Source organism: Halyomorpha halys, unplaced genomic scaffold (assembly GCF_000696795.3).
Source record: "Halyomorpha halys isolate HHAL.00 unplaced genomic scaffold, Hhal_1.1 Scaffold637.1, whole genome shotgun sequence".
Classification (NCBI taxonomy): domain Eukaryota; kingdom Metazoa; phylum Arthropoda; class Insecta; order Hemiptera; family Pentatomidae; genus Halyomorpha; species Halyomorpha halys.
The window spans coordinates 291488-309658 of NW_027115727.1; the positions used below are offsets into that span (position 1 = coordinate 291488).

The window sequence follows — 18171 nt, forward strand, 5'->3', positions numbered from 1 at the left end:
ATTCTGGTCAGTAGTAATTATCTTTTAATTGCTAATTATTTATCTTTTAGTCAACATCTAGCAATTTTAATTTTTTTTTTTTTTTACCTCTGAATAAATTTAGTATTCTAATTGCTTTAAACATTATCTTGAAAATGTTCTTACACTTTTTTATTTTTTGTATATTGTGATATGTATGTATTAATTAAATATTCTCAGTTAAAATTTGGCTCCAAATTAAAAAAATTCTTTCTTAAATGGTGCTATTTTTAGTAATCGACATATTTACTTATTAAGTACAATTGTTTTACTTTTACATACATTTGAAAGCTTATTTATTATATTTTTATTTTATTTTAAACTGTTTGTTCCATCTGGGACTTTATCCCTTGTCTTTGTATTAAGTTCCATATCAACTGTGACTTGATATTCTCCAGTCACATAAGGTTTTTTCAATTGTGTTTTGTCTTTAGGAAATATTTAACGTAATTTCAATTTGTAGTTTGTAGTGTGTGTTTGTTAGTGGTTGTCTCATCTAAAAGATTTAAACTTTAGGTTCTTGTTGAATTTTTTTTCAGGTGCCCTCTATGGCTTCTTTTTTATATTAAATTCTTTATTACACTTCATTGATTTTTCTATAATTAAATATGTTTTTTAATTATCTAGTAGTCTCTAATGAGCATTTTAATTAGGTGAAAATAAAGTAGTGTTGTATGTTTAGTTAACATAGATATAACTAGTATTATAAACTGAGTACCCCTTTGCAATCTTGATGTTAAACTTCTACCTTTTTACATTTCTTTTAAACTTGAAGTTAATCTTCAGTTTGCCCTCTCTACTTTAATGGTAAGAATTTTATCATCAAGTAAATGCACCCACCTCCAGGATGGCATGCTTTCAGTAGCCATCAACTGATTGATCCTTTAAGTAGGCAGTATTCCATCAAATTATTAAATATTCTGTATTTCCTGCAGTCAAATATAACCTTAACCAATATCCTTTTTTTCTTTATTATTTAAATTTATTTAATACTTGATAATGAGTTAAAATTAGCTTAATATATTATGATAACTTGGATCATTGATTAGGTTGCTAATTGTTTTTTTTTCTTTAAATGAGCATAAGTGAGTATGCTAATTTAACCTTTCTGTTCACGATCAAATGCATTTTAAATATATCAGCAACAACTTTAAAATTATAACAAATCTTCATTTTGACTGTCACTTGTTTGTTTTCTTTACAGACCATTTCATTCACAAGATCTAATTTACAGACCATATATTTTTATTTTCACCTTGTGATTGCATAGTTGACTTTGGCCAGTCTGGTTCATTTTTTATACCAAATACTTACAGAGTGTTAAAAAATAAACACCCGAATCCAGATGAGCTCTAATGGCTATGCTTGTACATATCTCAAGCACACATCATGGCTACATCATATGTTTCCAGATGATAGACCTACAGTTTCAGCATCTTCATGGTTCCTATGAACTTATAAAATAAATATTTATGCCCATTAATAGGCAGTGTAAATTTGCGTTTGGACAGTGAGTTTGTTCCTAGTATGTCTACCATACCTGAAAACCTGGAACACCTAGAAAAAGTCAGAATTATTTGTCGCAGTAAATAATCAAAATCCAGTATTCCTGAATTAATTTAAGTATATGGTGTTACTTTTGAAATGGAAAAGATTAGAATTATAATAAAGACTTCTGCATTTCAAATAGAATAGGTTATATTTGGTTTGGAACAGATTAAATTTGACTTGAATATGCTGTATTTTCCATAGTTTTGCTTTTGATAATGGTTTTTTAAACTTAGAAATTGATGGAGATCTCTACATAATATTTATTTTTCTCTTGGATATTTGATGTATAATGATAAATAATTTAATGATCTCATTTATTTTTTAAAACTGTTAAAAGGTATTTTATCATGTAAATCTTTTTTGATTTTTACCCTAACGTAGTATCTGATAATACTATAGATTCTTATGATTTTATTATCACATTAAATGTGGACTTGTAAGGTTTTTTGGGCTGTATAAAATTTCATTATTACTTGTTAGGTTAATATATTATACTTATGTGTTTTTCAGTGCAATAAATGCAATTTTAACTTGTGAATTCAGGTCTATCGGAACTTGTATTAATTTATATTGTAAATAATTATCATATTTATGTGAAAAACTATTATATGAATGTAAGTATGTATATTTGTGTGTATGGTCTTATTTTACAATGGATTTCCTAATTTTTTTTATATAAAGGATGTATACTTAATGTAAGTAATATTTTTTGTAATTATTTGATTTGTGTAGTCATTATTAGTTATTTAACTGGCATTACTTGTCTTTCAATTTCTATTTGTAGTGTATCTTTAAAATGTTCCTTTTATAGATCTTTAAGCATCAACAAGACTTAAAATGATTTAAACCAGTTAATTAAAGTAATGGACTCGAAATAATGAATCATGTTTGGTTGACCAGTTTCCTATTGTGAATATTTTCCTGTATGTATATCTTTCTCTCTATAGTGTTTACCCATTATATTTTCACAAAGGAAAGTTAAGATGGTAATTTTTATTAAAGAATGTTTATCTTTTTAATTTTATTTAATGTAGATATATACTTAAAATTTTAATTATTACTTAGTTACTTCTATTAATTGGCTCAAATAAATGCAAAGACTGGTACTCCTTCAATTGGAGTATAATTTTGTTAAGATTATTACCTGTTATTTTCTAGTTCATCATGTCTCCAGTTATACATGGTCTGTTTAGCACATTGAATTTATTAATATCCAATATAATTGCTTAAAAACTATTTTTGCGAAAAATATGTTATTAATTTCAATTTTTTTTTTTTCTATTTGCCTCTTTTATTTTTTTACAATTCTATAAATTTCTTAACAAGTATGAAAACACAAATTATAGGCTCTATAAACTGCTATTTAAATAAAGTTTATAAGTTTTTGTTTATTGTGTCATTAGATTTGAGGTTGAGATTAGAATTTTTTAGAACATTCTTTTTTAGGAAAATTTAATTATCCATTCATAAAATTATTTAGTTAGTACTAAATATTATATTTATTTATAGTTAGTTGATAACTAACTTTTGTATTAATGTGTTTTCTGTTAAGATGCATTGTTATCTGATTTCTTATGAGATTTAATTTCAGTTAAGAAAGATGAATATATGTAGGTTTTTTGACTGACAATGAGACATATTAAGTTGTTTTTATTTATTTAGGTTTTAACGTAGGTAACATGAATACGTTATTGTAGTTGTTTTAAGATATTGTATGAATGATGAGGATTTGAAAAAAAAAAAGACTTAACAGGGTTTCTATTGAAACTAGTGTATTTTCTTGTCATTAGGCTGAAATATATTTATTTATATTTTTCTTTTCTTAAAAAATGGAAAATTCTTCAAACCATATATTTTTTTTCAAATTATTTTTAATAAATTAGTCATTCCTACTTTCTACTTTAGAAAAATGGATATACTTATTTTAAATTAATTTGACTGTTTCACTTCTGTTTGTAAGATATGGTGTTGTATTGTTTTAAAAATAATGTATTTATTAGCGTATTTTTTCTACTGTTACTTTCTGGTCAGCTTATTTAATTGAATTTTTTTTTTATATAAAAATGTTTATTATTGTGATTTATATTTTCTGTAAATGAAATTCTTTTTCAACAATGGGTATGAGATAAGGTGTCCCAAAAGTTTGTTGTATTGAAATATGTCATAATATTTTGTTTTTTCATGAAAAGTTTTAAAATTGTTCATATTACTTATTTTATTATTTTAGATCAGATATTTTACTTGAAAAAAGTGTTACTTATATTTTTTATAGACTTGTATTTAAATGTATTAAGAATACTATGTGTTTTATATGTGTGTTGTTAAATACATATTACAACAAAAAATTAATTTAGGTTTATAATTTTTTTACCTTAGAAGAAACTTGATTTAATCTTGAGAACTCATTTTTTTTTTGTGTTATTGTATGATGATTTGTAAGCCTACATCATGGTTATGTATGAAACTAGATAAAAACTACAGTGTTATAATACAAAAAAAAAAGTAGAATATCTGGTTTGTCCACTTACACTACTTTCCTTACCACTTTAAATTCTCAAACCAACTCAATAATTGCTCCTTGGATTCAGAGATCTGTAAAATAGATAGATTCATTAAAAATTTGATCTGATTACAATAAGCTCCTTACCTAGTTGCTAAGGGAATTAATAACAAACAGTATGAACATTATGAAGATAAATCTTGGGTAAAATTAAAATTATATTGTGGGAAGTGTAAGAAATATAAAAACATGTTGGATCTAATGAAATACATGAAAATTTATCTGTTACATATCTCATTTTAATTTTTCATTATTTAAATTTGAAAGTTATACCCCATCCTGGATTCCAATCATATAATCCCTGATCACCAGTTTGGATTTCGAACATCCCACACTACTATCCAGCAATGTCATCGTGTAGTGGACGTAGTCTCGTCTTCTTTGGAGCGCGGAATGTACTGCGCGGGAGTCTTTTTCGATGTAGAACAGGCTTTTGATCGAGTCTGGTACCCGGGACTGCTTTACAAACTCTGTAAATTCCTACCTCCTTCATGCTTTCTCATCATTCGTTCCTTTCTCATTGATAGATTTTTCCAAATAAACCACAATGGTTTCTATTCATCCCTCTATTCTCAGTCCGCTGGAGTTCCTCAAGGTAGTATCATTGGTCCCATCCTCTACACCATCTATACAGCTGATATTCCAACCAATCCTAATACTATCCTCACCACGTATGCTGATGACACATGTGTGCTCGCTGTTAATAATAACCCATTAATTGTATCCCAAAATCTCCAATCCCATATCACAGCCCTCGAAGATTGGTGTTAATCCATAATTGGAGGATTAAGATAAATTTCAACAAATCCCATCAAATCACCTTTACCCTTCGTCGTAAACCTACTGACTGCCCTACAGTTTCATTTTATGATGTTACTCTTACCTCTGTCGAACAGATCCGCTACTTTGGACTACATTTGAACAAGCGATTAACCTGGAATCCTCACACCAGACTGAAAAAACAGAAAACTGCACGTTGATTTAGACTATTACGGCACTTACTAGACAAACAGTCTAAACTCCCAACACATTACAAAAGACTGATCTACATGACGGTAATAAGGCCAATCTGGACATATGGAATTCGATTCGAATTCCTCTCGTATTTAATCCTTACAATCCAAAATGCTTACTTCGTCACAAATAAAATCATACATAAAGACCTTAATGTTCCCTATGTAACCGATCTAGCCCGAACCAGATATCACTCCTTCCATTATAAACTCTCTAACCACTCAAACCCCCTAGTTTCTAATCTTGCATCCTCTTCCATTACTGACAATCCTCCGAGGCGCCTGAAAAGAAGATGGCCATGAGACCAGCTAATGTAAAATGTCATTAGAATGCTACCAATGGGTAGTTTCTCTACACGCCTGTAACACTCCAATTTAACTTAGATCAGATTTACTAAATGTATTATAATGTACAGTTGTAAATAGCAATAAATAAATATTAAAGTTACTTTTATCAGAATTATTCTCATACTCCTATATTTCTCTAAGGTCATCTTCTTATTTTCTTGATTATACTGTTCTTTTTTTTTTTTTTTTTAAATTTATATACTGGTTGTTTTTTACTTAGTCCTGATGAATACCTGCTACTAAGGCCAGAACCTTGGCACTCAATAAAAAATAAGTTCAACTTATTTGTGTTCTCTTCCCTAAACCCAACCTAATCTATACCTACTTTTTTTTACAAGAGAAATTTTGTTGATGGTATTTTATTAAATCTATATTACAATATTTTCATTTTACTATAAATCATGCCTGGATTTTTACATAAAATAAGTTGATTAGGATGAAAAAAAGATTTTCATGAAGAGTAATGCTTCAATTTGAATTTCCAGACTTTTTGTGTCAGATAAAAATTATCCTTATCAGTCATTTGTTACTATATAGTAAATAAACATTTTTATTTCATATTATGTTATTAAAAGTTACTTAAAAAATAACCAATTTATTCATCAAATAATTAGATTATTTAATTCTATGTTTAATGTCTACCAAATCATTAGCAAGAGTTAATGAACAGATGCATTGAACACTCACTCAGCAAAAATTCTCATCTAGTATTCATAGGGAAGTTTAAATAAAAAATGCAGATTGAATATAGAAATTAAAATTAAACATTGGCAAAACATTACATCTTTTGTTGCACCCTATCACTTATTCATTCATTTTTGCAAACAGATCTGGAAAATACTTTCCCTCCGGAATGCAGTTTAATAATATCTTTCCTCAAATGATAAAAAATGACTAATGAAAACATTAATTTTTAAATATTCTTTAAACAAATTACGATGTGAATGTGAAGGTTTCACCTATGGGTAAAAAAGGAGAAATGTAAAAATTATTCCTGCCATTGACCTCCACACAGAAACCCATGATTTTTGGGTGTAAATTTGGTTTTGGCCAGTGTCCCAGTCTTTCGTCGAGATTCAACCACTGATCTGACCAACTCCTGTTGGTATACAATCCACTTTTCATCACACGTGATTATCCTTTCGATAAAAGACTCGTTTTTTGTTTAGTAAGTTGTGAAACCTGTGTCCTACAACGCTCCAGATCCTACCGCTCATTAAGTTCGTAATATACTCTTAGATATACCTTTACTAATCATATTTTAGTGTCGAGAAACTATCGATACACTTTTATTCAGTTGTGCTGCAAGTCCTTTAATTGTTTGGTAAAGGTTTTCTTCCACAGTAAGCCTAAGTTCATCTTCAATTGCTGGTGGAAGTCTTCCTCGGGGTTGGTTATACAAATCTAGCCAAAAACTTTTAAACCACCGGCGAATGGTCCTTTTATTACTACAGCCTTCCCGGAACGCTTGGGCTGCCGAGTATCCTAGTTTAAACTTATAAAAAAAATTCCTCAAACATCGTAAAATAAAATGGTTATATTTTATGGCATACTAAACAATATTCAATTAATTGAAATGATAGTAAATATTATAAAAACAGAGGATTAATAACGGCTCATTATAATCTGTAAACAAAAACTTGATAAACTACAAAAGTTCTCTAATCACACTTTGAATTTCTGAAATAATAAAAACGGACATTTTATATGAAATGACCCACTAGTATCTAACAACTGTTAACAGGTATTTTGAAATGTAACCTTATTATTGCTTTCATTATAAAATTTAATCAGTTCCCAAAAAATAATATTGGGAAATAAAAATTTTAAACAAATTTAATCTCTATTCTCGGCGCTCGTACAAGATCTACACCTATTTTTTATTAGATTTTTGTCTTCTTTATTGAATTTTCTTAATTTTTATTCCTTCTTTTTCTGTTTCTTTACTGAGTGATTTAAATTTTTAATGAATACGCTAAACATTAACATTTGTATAGATTAGACCAGTATGTTTATATAAATTTACCTTCGAAACTAGGGTTGAAGATTATATCTCGTTTGTAACTTACTTTAGGGAGAGAGAGAAATACTTTATTCATCTATGCTGCCCAAATACATCAGGTTGCTATATCATACAGCATACTTATCAATCCGTAATCGGATATAAATAAATTACATGGTATAATAAAATTGAAAGAAAACAATTTATTTCCCTACAGTTTCCTTTTACAATCAATTTCGGTCTATACACCAAATACAAATATTTCAATTCATTCCTTTTTTTCTTTCCCTTTTCTGTTACTTCAATTTCACCATTTCACAATTTTTAATTCACCCGATCAACAAATTCGTTCTCTTGAATTCACCCTCCTAGATCCTCTTCAATGACCCGCTAAGCAAATTTACTATTAGACGGCAATGTGAGATCAGACCATCAATAATAGTCACAGTAGTAGATCAGTTTACCAAAAACAAACAAATAAATAAATTTAACGAGAACAAGACTAACACTTAGATTCAAAGGAAAATATAATAAAAAGCCGGTTACAAGAAACACTTGAATGGATAAATAAGTTTAAATAAATAAAAATAATAATACTAATAAAATAAATAAAAAGGTTAAAACACACAAAGCGACAGGACTACATATTAAAATAAATAAATAAAACAATGAATAATCTCCGAGCTAATTCCAATGCAGGTGATGGTGTATGATCCCCAGGGAGTCCAAAATAATATTTTCTGCTAAGATCGCAATATCCCCGATGCTAACGCCTAGGCCTTCTAAGAAGCTCCTTGTTCTATCTCGTATTGTTCCGCGAGATCCAAACCAGAGGGCTTTCACGGTGAACTCTCTCTCTCCGAAGGTATCGCAGAATTTTTCCTTAAGGAAAGGGACGCATTTTTCATATATTTCCTTTTTTCCCCTTTCCACTCCACCTTCCTGTTCGAGGTTATTACTTTCAAATCTTACCGTCGGATCCAAGACCAAAGCCGTGTCTCCGATTTTTCTAAATGCGACAATATCGTCATATCTTACGGATCCGTCGGTGTCAACACAATAGACCTCCTCGAAGCAAGTGAAGTCTTCTTTCAAGGATCTTCATCAATTCTTTTTTGACCCTGTGGTGCCGGCGTGTTATGAGGAGGGAGTTGTTAAGGCATTTTCCCAGCACATGAGCTGGTGTTTCAGATTCTCTGCCGCATTTGCTACAGAGGGACCCAACTTCTCCTTGCTGTCCACTGGCTCCTGGGATTCTACGCAGGAGTGCGTAGTTGATAATAGGTTTCAGGCCGTTCGCCCATTCTGACCCTGAGAGTACCTGCTTGTCACATACATATCTATTAGCTAACACCGATACCCTGCCATCTCCAACTGGCCCATTCTTCGAAAGCATTCTCACGCAACGACTGTCGTAGAGCTTTCACACTTTGGTTGCCCCTATTCACCTTAAGTCTATCAGCACATGCCGCGATTTCGGCTTCGTAACTGAATATAGACTGGAATAGGGCATCCGGAACATTCGACAGCCACTGGGCAATGGACCAATGCTATTGTGGAGCTTCCCATTGACTGCGGATCAGACCCAGTCATCGATACCTCCTGGATGCGTACAGCATCGCCGACAAGGTGTTAGCGGGGAGCCCAATGATGGCCTAGATACTCCTGGGGATATTGGTATCAATGCCCTCCAATATCGCAGAACGTATCTTTGTAAGGGGAGCAGTCTGGAGAGGATAAACAAGGCCCGGGAACAAGTGCTGGTTGACAACATTGATCTTTTGTTCTGGTTTGAGGAGGCATGAGCTCACCAATATCAAGGTTATTATTTAGCTTTGTCACCACCTCTTCTCCAAATACTAGCTCTTCCGAGAATGTACATCCAAGATATTTGATGGTGTTCTCGGCTTTTGCCGTTTGGATGAGCTCTGTATAAAATCAAAACTTAACTGCTGTGCGATGATTTCCAAGAATGCTCCAAACTTCCAATTTATTATTTCAACTACGTGACTTGGATGAAAGCTGTATTGAATAAACTCGATATCGCTGTAGAGCTGCACTCAATCCTTCCATCTAAATCTCTACGGTATTCAATACTTAAACCTCTGGTACAATAGTTAAAAATGGCACAACTTAAAAAAAAAAAAAAAAATCACCATAGAAAGCAGAAATCTCAATTTCCTTTAATTTTCTCCCATAGAGCACTGTGCCGGTAATAAACTGTATTCAATTATTCTTGAATGGCATTAAGTTAGTCGTTTCATTGTTTTCAAGAGGTTAGTTCGATTCGTTTTCTTGAATAGTGATACATTTTGCTTTGTGATAAGTTGTTAGCATTTTTTTCCCCTATACAATGACAATTTAAAATTGAACTTGTTTTGAGCTTCACGATTTTGAATTGGAAATCAACAGACCTGCTATGTATGAAACGAAGGCGAAGTGTGGAGTAAATGAGAGGCAGTTTTGTTCTAAGATTCATGGAAAGTGAAGGCACCACTGATTGAATTGGTAACAATGACATAATTGATTTCATTTTTAACTGTGATAATTGTGCTGGCCTACATAAAATCAATTTATGATAAACCTATATCACGCAATGTATAAAGTTCATTACATCAATTCTATTCCGCATACATTTTTGATCAAATAAGCGTTCACTTTCTAATAGAAAGAGTTAGTGCACCTTTCAGAAATATGAAAAATGAAGTCAAATTAAGCATGTGTTAGGTTTTTTTTAAAGCTCAAAAATGAACAATTTTTGAGATAGTGCAGGAATTAGGCACTTATTTAGTTAGAGCTTGGTTCTCACTTATTGAATGAAATGTTATTAACTTCATTAAATAACTTATTATGGTTTCGTCACCAATGAATATTGTGAAAATTAATTTTTCATGATTTTCTTGAAAATTATACCCAACTAGCCTCTAATAGAATAAATAAAATGTTTAGGTGTTTATTGCATAAGTATGAGAACAGGAAGTTTCTCACTGTCTCAGAATGGACAAATGGTCTTAAACTAAATGCTAATAAAACTATGCTCCTCTTCGTGGAGTTCCGGGAACCGGTGGCCAGAGGAACGAATATGTTGGACCCCTCTGCCGCAAATGTGGCATCATTAATGATACCTTCGAGCTACGGGGAGGGGGGCATGAAAAACTGAGACCCCTACCCCAGAATTCATACAAAAGAAATAAGTATCGAAAAATCGGATTGTGTAAATCCGATAATAATGAAAAAAGTACTATACTCTGTTTATTCTGTCCGTTTCTGAATATGTAGTGTTTATTTGAGCGAACGGTTCAACCCATTTCTTATTTTCATGTCTCAAATTATTCAGACCAAAAATTTGTAGCCTGACTATAACATTTGATCATATATGGCCTTGCTATGAAGTCTCATCGGGTACAATTCTTGGTTAATATAAGTTTCCGAATAGCTAAATCTTAACCGTAAAACTGAAGTCATATTTTCTAGTGGGGAAACATAATTACTTAGTATCTAAACTGTTACTTAAAGATATGAGCGTTCAGGGTGTAAAACAAGGTAATGAATCGAAGTTTATTTTTTTAGGGTGATTTCATAGACTGTTGAAAGATTCTTGAGAAAATTCGTTTTCTTTAGAGAATAATATTGATATTAAGTAATGGTAGCTGACTGCTGGTTGAAGGTAACACATTGTTATTAACAACCAATTTAACATGGTAAAAGTTTAACGTTGGACTAGTGAAAAATAAAGTGTTGAGACAGTATTGGATACTAATTTTTGATTTATTTAATAAATAATTACCTTGTCAACATTTTGAAATAATATAATTATGGTAAAAGTTTTCATTTTCGCAGTTACCATGTTTTACGACCGAACGCGTCAATTTCGTGTGTTGAATTGACTTTCATAATGATATCGTATTATTCAAATGAGCATGATACCGCTTATGTTTCAAATTATTTAAAGAGAAGAAGGGACCATATCTAATGCCAGAGCTCTCCTGGGGATAAACTAGTAAATCATGGGTGGGGAGAAAAAAAATCAAAGAATTGCCCAGTAATAATAGATTTTTACGTGGTAAACAATTATGAACCTAAGACGTGCCTGCTAAAAAAAACGTCCTTTTGCCCCGAGAAAAAAACAAGATCTCCTTGATTTAATAAATAATAATCACATTCTGAAATTTTACTATTTATTCTATAATAGCCTGTAAATTATATATATGTATTTTTACTCTATTTATTTTACTTTTGATTAAAATATTTTCCAGTTTTGACATTGCAAATTTTTATGCTGTGTTCTTTTTTAAGTATTATTTAAATTTTTTATTATTTACAATTAAAAAAAAAACTTGTTTAATTCGAAGATATTTTTTATTAAAAACTGCAACATCCCAGCTTTCTTTCTATTCCAAGTAATTAGTACTCAGCGACTCCCTCCTACACCCTAGAAAACGTGCAATCCAAATTTTCAGTCCAATCCCGTACTACCAGGTCCCGTTTATCTGACATCTACCCTCCACCTCACCGAACTGCTGCGTTTGATAAATCATACCCGAATTGCCTTTCATTGGAACTCCATTCCCTCTAACATACGTCATGTACCAACCCTTCTACTTAACTGCCTTTTACTTCACCAATCTAATACAATTTTATAATAGTACAGATAGTTTGTAACTACCTTATGGTTTTGATTTCTATGTATTTAGTCAGTTAGTTTTTAATTTTTTTTTTCTCTGTATCTAAAATTATTTATAGACAATTTTAATATAAGTTTTAATTAAATGCGACCACATTGTTTTTGGCCAATACATGTTACTGTAAAATTAAAATTACCTTATAATTGTTCTAAAGGGACCAAGTCCCAGGATAATAAACTATTTTTGATTTTATTTCCTTTTGAAAAAAGGGCTAGAAAAATGGATAGAGTGCTAGCACAATACATTTAATTAATAAATTTAGTTCTAAGAGACACAAATATCTAATATACAAAAAAAATAGAAGAATTAAGTAAAGTTAAATATTTGTATTTGAATAGATTTTTATTAAAAGATGTTTCAATTATGTGAGATGCACCATTATTGAAGCTTATAATTATAAAATAATGAGTTCTAAAATGGTGTCGTTTATTTATATTATCAGTTTGTAGTACAAAAGTTTGCCCAAAAGTATCTAATAGAGAGAAAAACAAACTTTTATTACAAATAATGAAATTTATTATAAAATGAAGAGAAGAAAAATTGAAGATAAATAAAAAAAAAGTTTAAAGAATAAGGCTTGATTTTAACAATTAATATACGTTCATGCAGGTCTTTATTACCTTTGCTCGTCAGCCACATACTTATTTATATTATTCATACTGTTCGAAATGCACTTAAAGACCAGGTTTAACAAGAAGAACTAAAATAATTTTTTGAATCCCACACAAGAAAAATGACGCTCTTCTCTAGTTTTCTTTACGCCACTGTTAGCTAGAGTTTTTTTTACTATATTGGCCACATGCGGCGCTAATTCTACATAGGCATATGCATATTAATTACTAGCCTGAATTGAGGGGGGCCACCTTCTGTTTACATCTTTCGTTTTTTTAACCAAACATGTTCAATTATTAACTTTTCTAACGATTCATTGTTTTCTGTAATGTGGGTTGTTCAGTAGAGGCAGCTGGGAGCGCGGATATTAGATTAATTGTTTTATTTCTTGGCCCCGCTACGTAGCTAAGTAAGAAAGGAATAATGGAATAAATTGATTGTTAAGCTACCATAGTGATGAAAATCGAGCCAGTTATAGCATATTAACGATTTGTGAATACACGTTAGATTAGACATTAGACGTTAGCCATGAATCATCCTCTTCAGGAATATTACTTTCGTCCCAGAAGGGTATGTCTCCCACCCTTTATACCTCAATTCGGAAAAGGGACTAGACCGCCAAAACCTCGCTACGGTGGGCCTAAAATGAGCTACCATCGTGCCAGGGTCATCGTCGATTCGGGGGGAAACCTCAGAAATGTTCTCAGCATGGGGTGTGCTTCCAACAGCGAATCAGGATTCTCAGACGACCCGGATATAACCATTATTAAGAGGAAAATATTCAAACGGGTCAAAAGAGATGATAATAGGAACATCGTCGATAATCCAGCAATAAAATTATCTCGCTTCAAAAATCTCAAACCAAAAGTTGGCTTCAAAGCCAAACTCGGCACCAAAAATGCAATATTAGTCGAAATCGTTAGAGAAATTTACCGTTTCATCAAATTTGCTCCAAATCGGAGGAAATTAATGTACAATGAAAAGATTATCCCATTTTATAATGTTTATAACTGGGGGCCTGTAAGGAAAAAAACCGCTGCAACGAGAGTGGATGGTCTTTTCCTACTATTGAAACAAATGATGGACAATGCACCTGATCACCCTTGCGAACCGATGTGTTTTAGTCGCAACCGTGATATATGTGGAAGCTTCTATATTGGAGCACCTGATAATTTAGGCGGGCAATTGTATGGCCGTTGGTTGAATGGTAATTATTTTTTAAACATTATTTATAATAACCGCTTCTGATCAGCAGACACTAAAAAACACTATTTTTTATGTTGAACAACTGTTACCTGAAGTATTTAAAGTATTGAAGTATACCGGAATTCTGTTCGAAGTATTCTAATTTGTTGCTATCCTAAGTTCCTAAGATGAATATTGTATATTTAATTTACAATCTTTACACTTTCTTGAGACTGGTTAATTTTGTTTAAATAAATAGTTCAATTTTTATCCATTTTTGTCTCAACACATTTTATTTTTGTTATAAGTCCGACGTTTCGGCCAATCCATCAGGGACATCTACCACAAAAAAGCTTTTATTACATGTATGATCTTAACAATTTAAATTACTTAACATTATTATTTATAATTTATCTTACAATTTTGGAAATAAATATTTTTGTATATTTAATTCAATTTTTTTTATTTACTTAGTTGTGTTTTCTTAGTAATTTCAAATGGAGAATAATTTTAATAATATTTAATTTTCGCAGTTTAAAAGAATTATATTTAGAAAGTGTAAATATAATGTTTCGCCTTCCACTTAAATAATGGGAAACTATGATCATTTTGTGAATATCTCAATTGAAATAGTTGTAAAGTTGAATTGTTGATCAATTCTAGAACTTTCCCTAACCGCCCATTTCTAAGCTATCTGAATTTTCTTGGAACAGAATTTGTTTTGTAAAGCAATAATTCGCCGAGTGGTACAAATCTCTGGTTATAAATGGTTTTCCAGTTTGTATGTTAGTTGCTTCTGCTTTACGATATTTTATTGAAATCCTGAGCATCCTCAATATTTGAAGGGGTTCTAATCGGGAATTGATATTCGTTATGTTATTGCATGATTAAGTTGAGCTTTAAAGCTTAGTAAAAAAAAAAATTTAATTTATTTTTTTATTAAGGTTTGAACATCAACTTGTATGGATTATGTTATCGAGCTAGAACCTACTCTTTATGCATCTATACAAACACACAAACTCAATTTTAGGATACATTAAATAAAGCAAACGAATAAAATAAAACATTTAATTTAATCAATAATTGAATTAAAAACACATACATAATATTAGACACACTTCAATTATACACAACACTAGAATAATCCCTTTTGCAACCTCCTTCAATATTGCCAGTTACGAATCTATTATAAAATATAATTTACAATTCATGCAAAATTTGTGATTAATTAAAAATAAAATATAAGTACCCAAGTATTATATAAACACAACAAAAAAAAATAAAATATCTAATCGTTCCTCGTAAATTATATAATATTATATATTATTGAACAATTTTAATGTACTTTGCTAAATTTAGATAAAAAATGTTTTATTAATCATCATACAAATATTTATTAATTTGTTTATTTATTCTTATTTTTCTTTTACAGATTATAGAAAAAATACGAAGATGAGCCACCATAAAAAAATAATTTATCCCCTTGTTCATGAATGTCAAGGTAATTATATACAACTTCTTAAACTAATTGAATAAAATGGGAAAATTAAGGTATTGTACAATATAAGTGGGAAAATTAATATATTTTAAAATAGATGGTAAATCGGTTCAAAATTGTTGGAAAATAATAGAATTTGCCCTTCCCACCCCAACATGTTATACCAACTATTACCAAAAAAATGTTTGCATTAGGTATATATTGTAAAAACGTTTTTTCATATTCACATCTTTATACTTGCAAATTGAACGAAGGCTGAATCCAATTTTCGTTCTGGATATGTTATCAATATCAAACAATCAATTTTAATAATGATATATCAATTTAATAAAATAATTGCACAGTAAATTTAACAATTTTCACTATCCAAAATTTGTATCTTGTTATTAAACCTTATATATATATATATTTGTAAAATCTAAATGCACACTTCAAACAATGTTAATTCAAAACAAGTTGTTTTATTGATTTATGATATCTTCAGTCTGCCACAATTTGACCAAGCGGGGGGTGAAGTTGATCGCCTGCTCGTGGTGCCCCCTGCGTAATCCAAACGATCAACACCTGTCGCCAAACAGCCCGTAAACTAGCGACAAATGCAACAGAAATTGCCCAATAGGGAAGCAAACAGCCTTTTTGAAGGCTCCAACAAATCTGGTATTATTATTAAATCTATTTTTTGGAATGCCGGAGGATTAACCCAGGACAAATATACAGAATTAAAAGTATTCATTGTTAAAAATGAAATTGACATCTTCGCCATTGCGGAGGCTGGAAAATCGACTGAAGATCGACGCTAAAACGGTCACGGCAGATCGCATCTGGTATTGTGATAGGCGTAAAGACTCAATATGCTACTAAAGTAAATATAATGCATGAAATTAATGTAGGTGATAAACACGAAGCTACCCAAGTACAGATTACTGTCGACAACAAAAGGTTGAATTTTTATTTTATCTACAACCCCCCCAGAAATAAGTGTGATCTCAGCTGGCTTGAGAATCTATGGGACAATCAGACACTGGTTATGGGAGATTTCAATGCTCATTCCCCTAGATGGGGGTATAAAAGCTCCGATACAACAGGGAGCATAGTAGAAAATTTCATAGATAGCAGACCAGTGGTGTACATCGAGAATGCTGATAAAGAGCCAACTTTTTTTGCCTACAACGGGCAGAAAACGCATCCAGATCTTGTACTTAGTCATCCGAGGCTGGAAAATAAATTAAGTCTTAAATTATACCAGGCTCCGTAATCTTCTGGACATAGCATTCTCTTACTTGAAGAAGACAAATTGTATAAAAAGCAAAGAGAACCATGCTTTCCGAGATGAAATTTCAAAAAAGCCAAATGGGAGGATTACCAACGACAGTCCGATGTGGAAATCACTGAGCAATTGCTCAACGGTAGCATAGATCACATATAAAAGCAACTGAAGGACCAAATACTCAAATGTGCCATTAAATTTATACCGAGAGGTAAAATTAAAAGGTATACCCCGTTTTGGACGGATGAGCTCGAAGAGATGAAGGTGGAAAGAGATGTGGCTCGTAGGGCAGCAAAAACAAGTGGTTCCCAAAATGATCGTGTAATCTTAAGACAAAAGAGCGGTATCCTTAAAAGACGCATTATAACTTCGAAAAGGGAAGTATATAGAAAATTCCACGAAAACATGGATTTTAGAAAAGAAGGAACTAAAGCATTATAAATTCTTATCTCGGATCGACAGGGATAGATAGTACAGATGCCAACGAACCTATGATAGATGGTTTAAAAGTATTAACTAGGCAGGATGATATTGCCAAAAGATTTTGCAAGATTTTTGCTCAAACTAGCAATTTCAAGCCCAAGCATAAAATACCTCGCATAACCTGGAACAAGGAAGCACAGAGTGAAATTAATGAGCCATTCTCTATGAGCGAATTGACATTAGCCCTAGAGGACACAAAAAGCGGAAAGGCACCAGGTATAGATGGCATACACCCAGAGTTCCTCAAGCACATAGGGTCAAATGCCAAAAGAGTGATTCTAAAGTTCATTAATTTAACATGGGAAAAAGGATACATCCCAGACCTTTGGAGGAAATCACAGGTCATACCAATTATTAAAAAAAGAAAACCACACAATTCTTTTGACAGCTATCGTCCAGTGGCACTGACGAGTGCCTTCTGTAAAGTTGGGGAAAAAAATGGTTTTGAGGAGACTCATGTCTGCACTATACAAAAACAAGAAGGGCTTTTCACAGCGTCAAGCAGGATTCATGAAGCATAGAGATACTATAGAGAATATAGCTTGCCTCTCCCAGGCAATTAAGGGTGGATTTCAAAAATATCAAAGTACACTAGCTGTCTTCATTGATTTCAGATCAGCATTTGACCGAGTATGGAGAGATAAGCTAATACTCAAATTAGCCCTTATGAAAATTGATGGAAAACTGATGGGCTGGATCAAATCATTCCTTTCCCAACGGCATATTTCTGTGAGGTATAGGGCAAACACATCAGGGTTCAAGCAAGTAAAACAGGGACTCCTTCAAGGAGCAGTACTGAGTCCAATGCTATTTAATATTATGATTAATGACGTCATAGATACATTGATGGAGAAATCACCCGGTACTGAAGTGTTACTGTATGCTGACGACTTGATAATCTGGGGGACCAGCAGTAGGATCGGTGCTCTTGAAAAGTGGGCCAACGATA

At 31.6% G+C, this 18171-nt stretch overlaps 1 protein-coding gene across 1 annotated transcript in view; it reads left to right on the forward strand.

Moving 5' to 3' along the window:
• The first annotated feature begins 13313 nt into the window (after positions 1-13313).
• The window catches only part of LOC106684975 (uncharacterized), a 58264-nt gene continuing 53406 nt past the window's right edge, over positions 13314-18171 (forward strand). The window contains exons 1-2 of the mRNA XM_067052749.1: positions 13314-13996; positions 15407-15475. Coding sequence (XP_066908850.1) covers positions 13318-13996; positions 15407-15475 — 748 coding nt within the window. The 5' untranslated portion in view covers positions 13314-13317. The remainder of the gene's footprint in view (positions 13997-15406; positions 15476-18171) is intronic.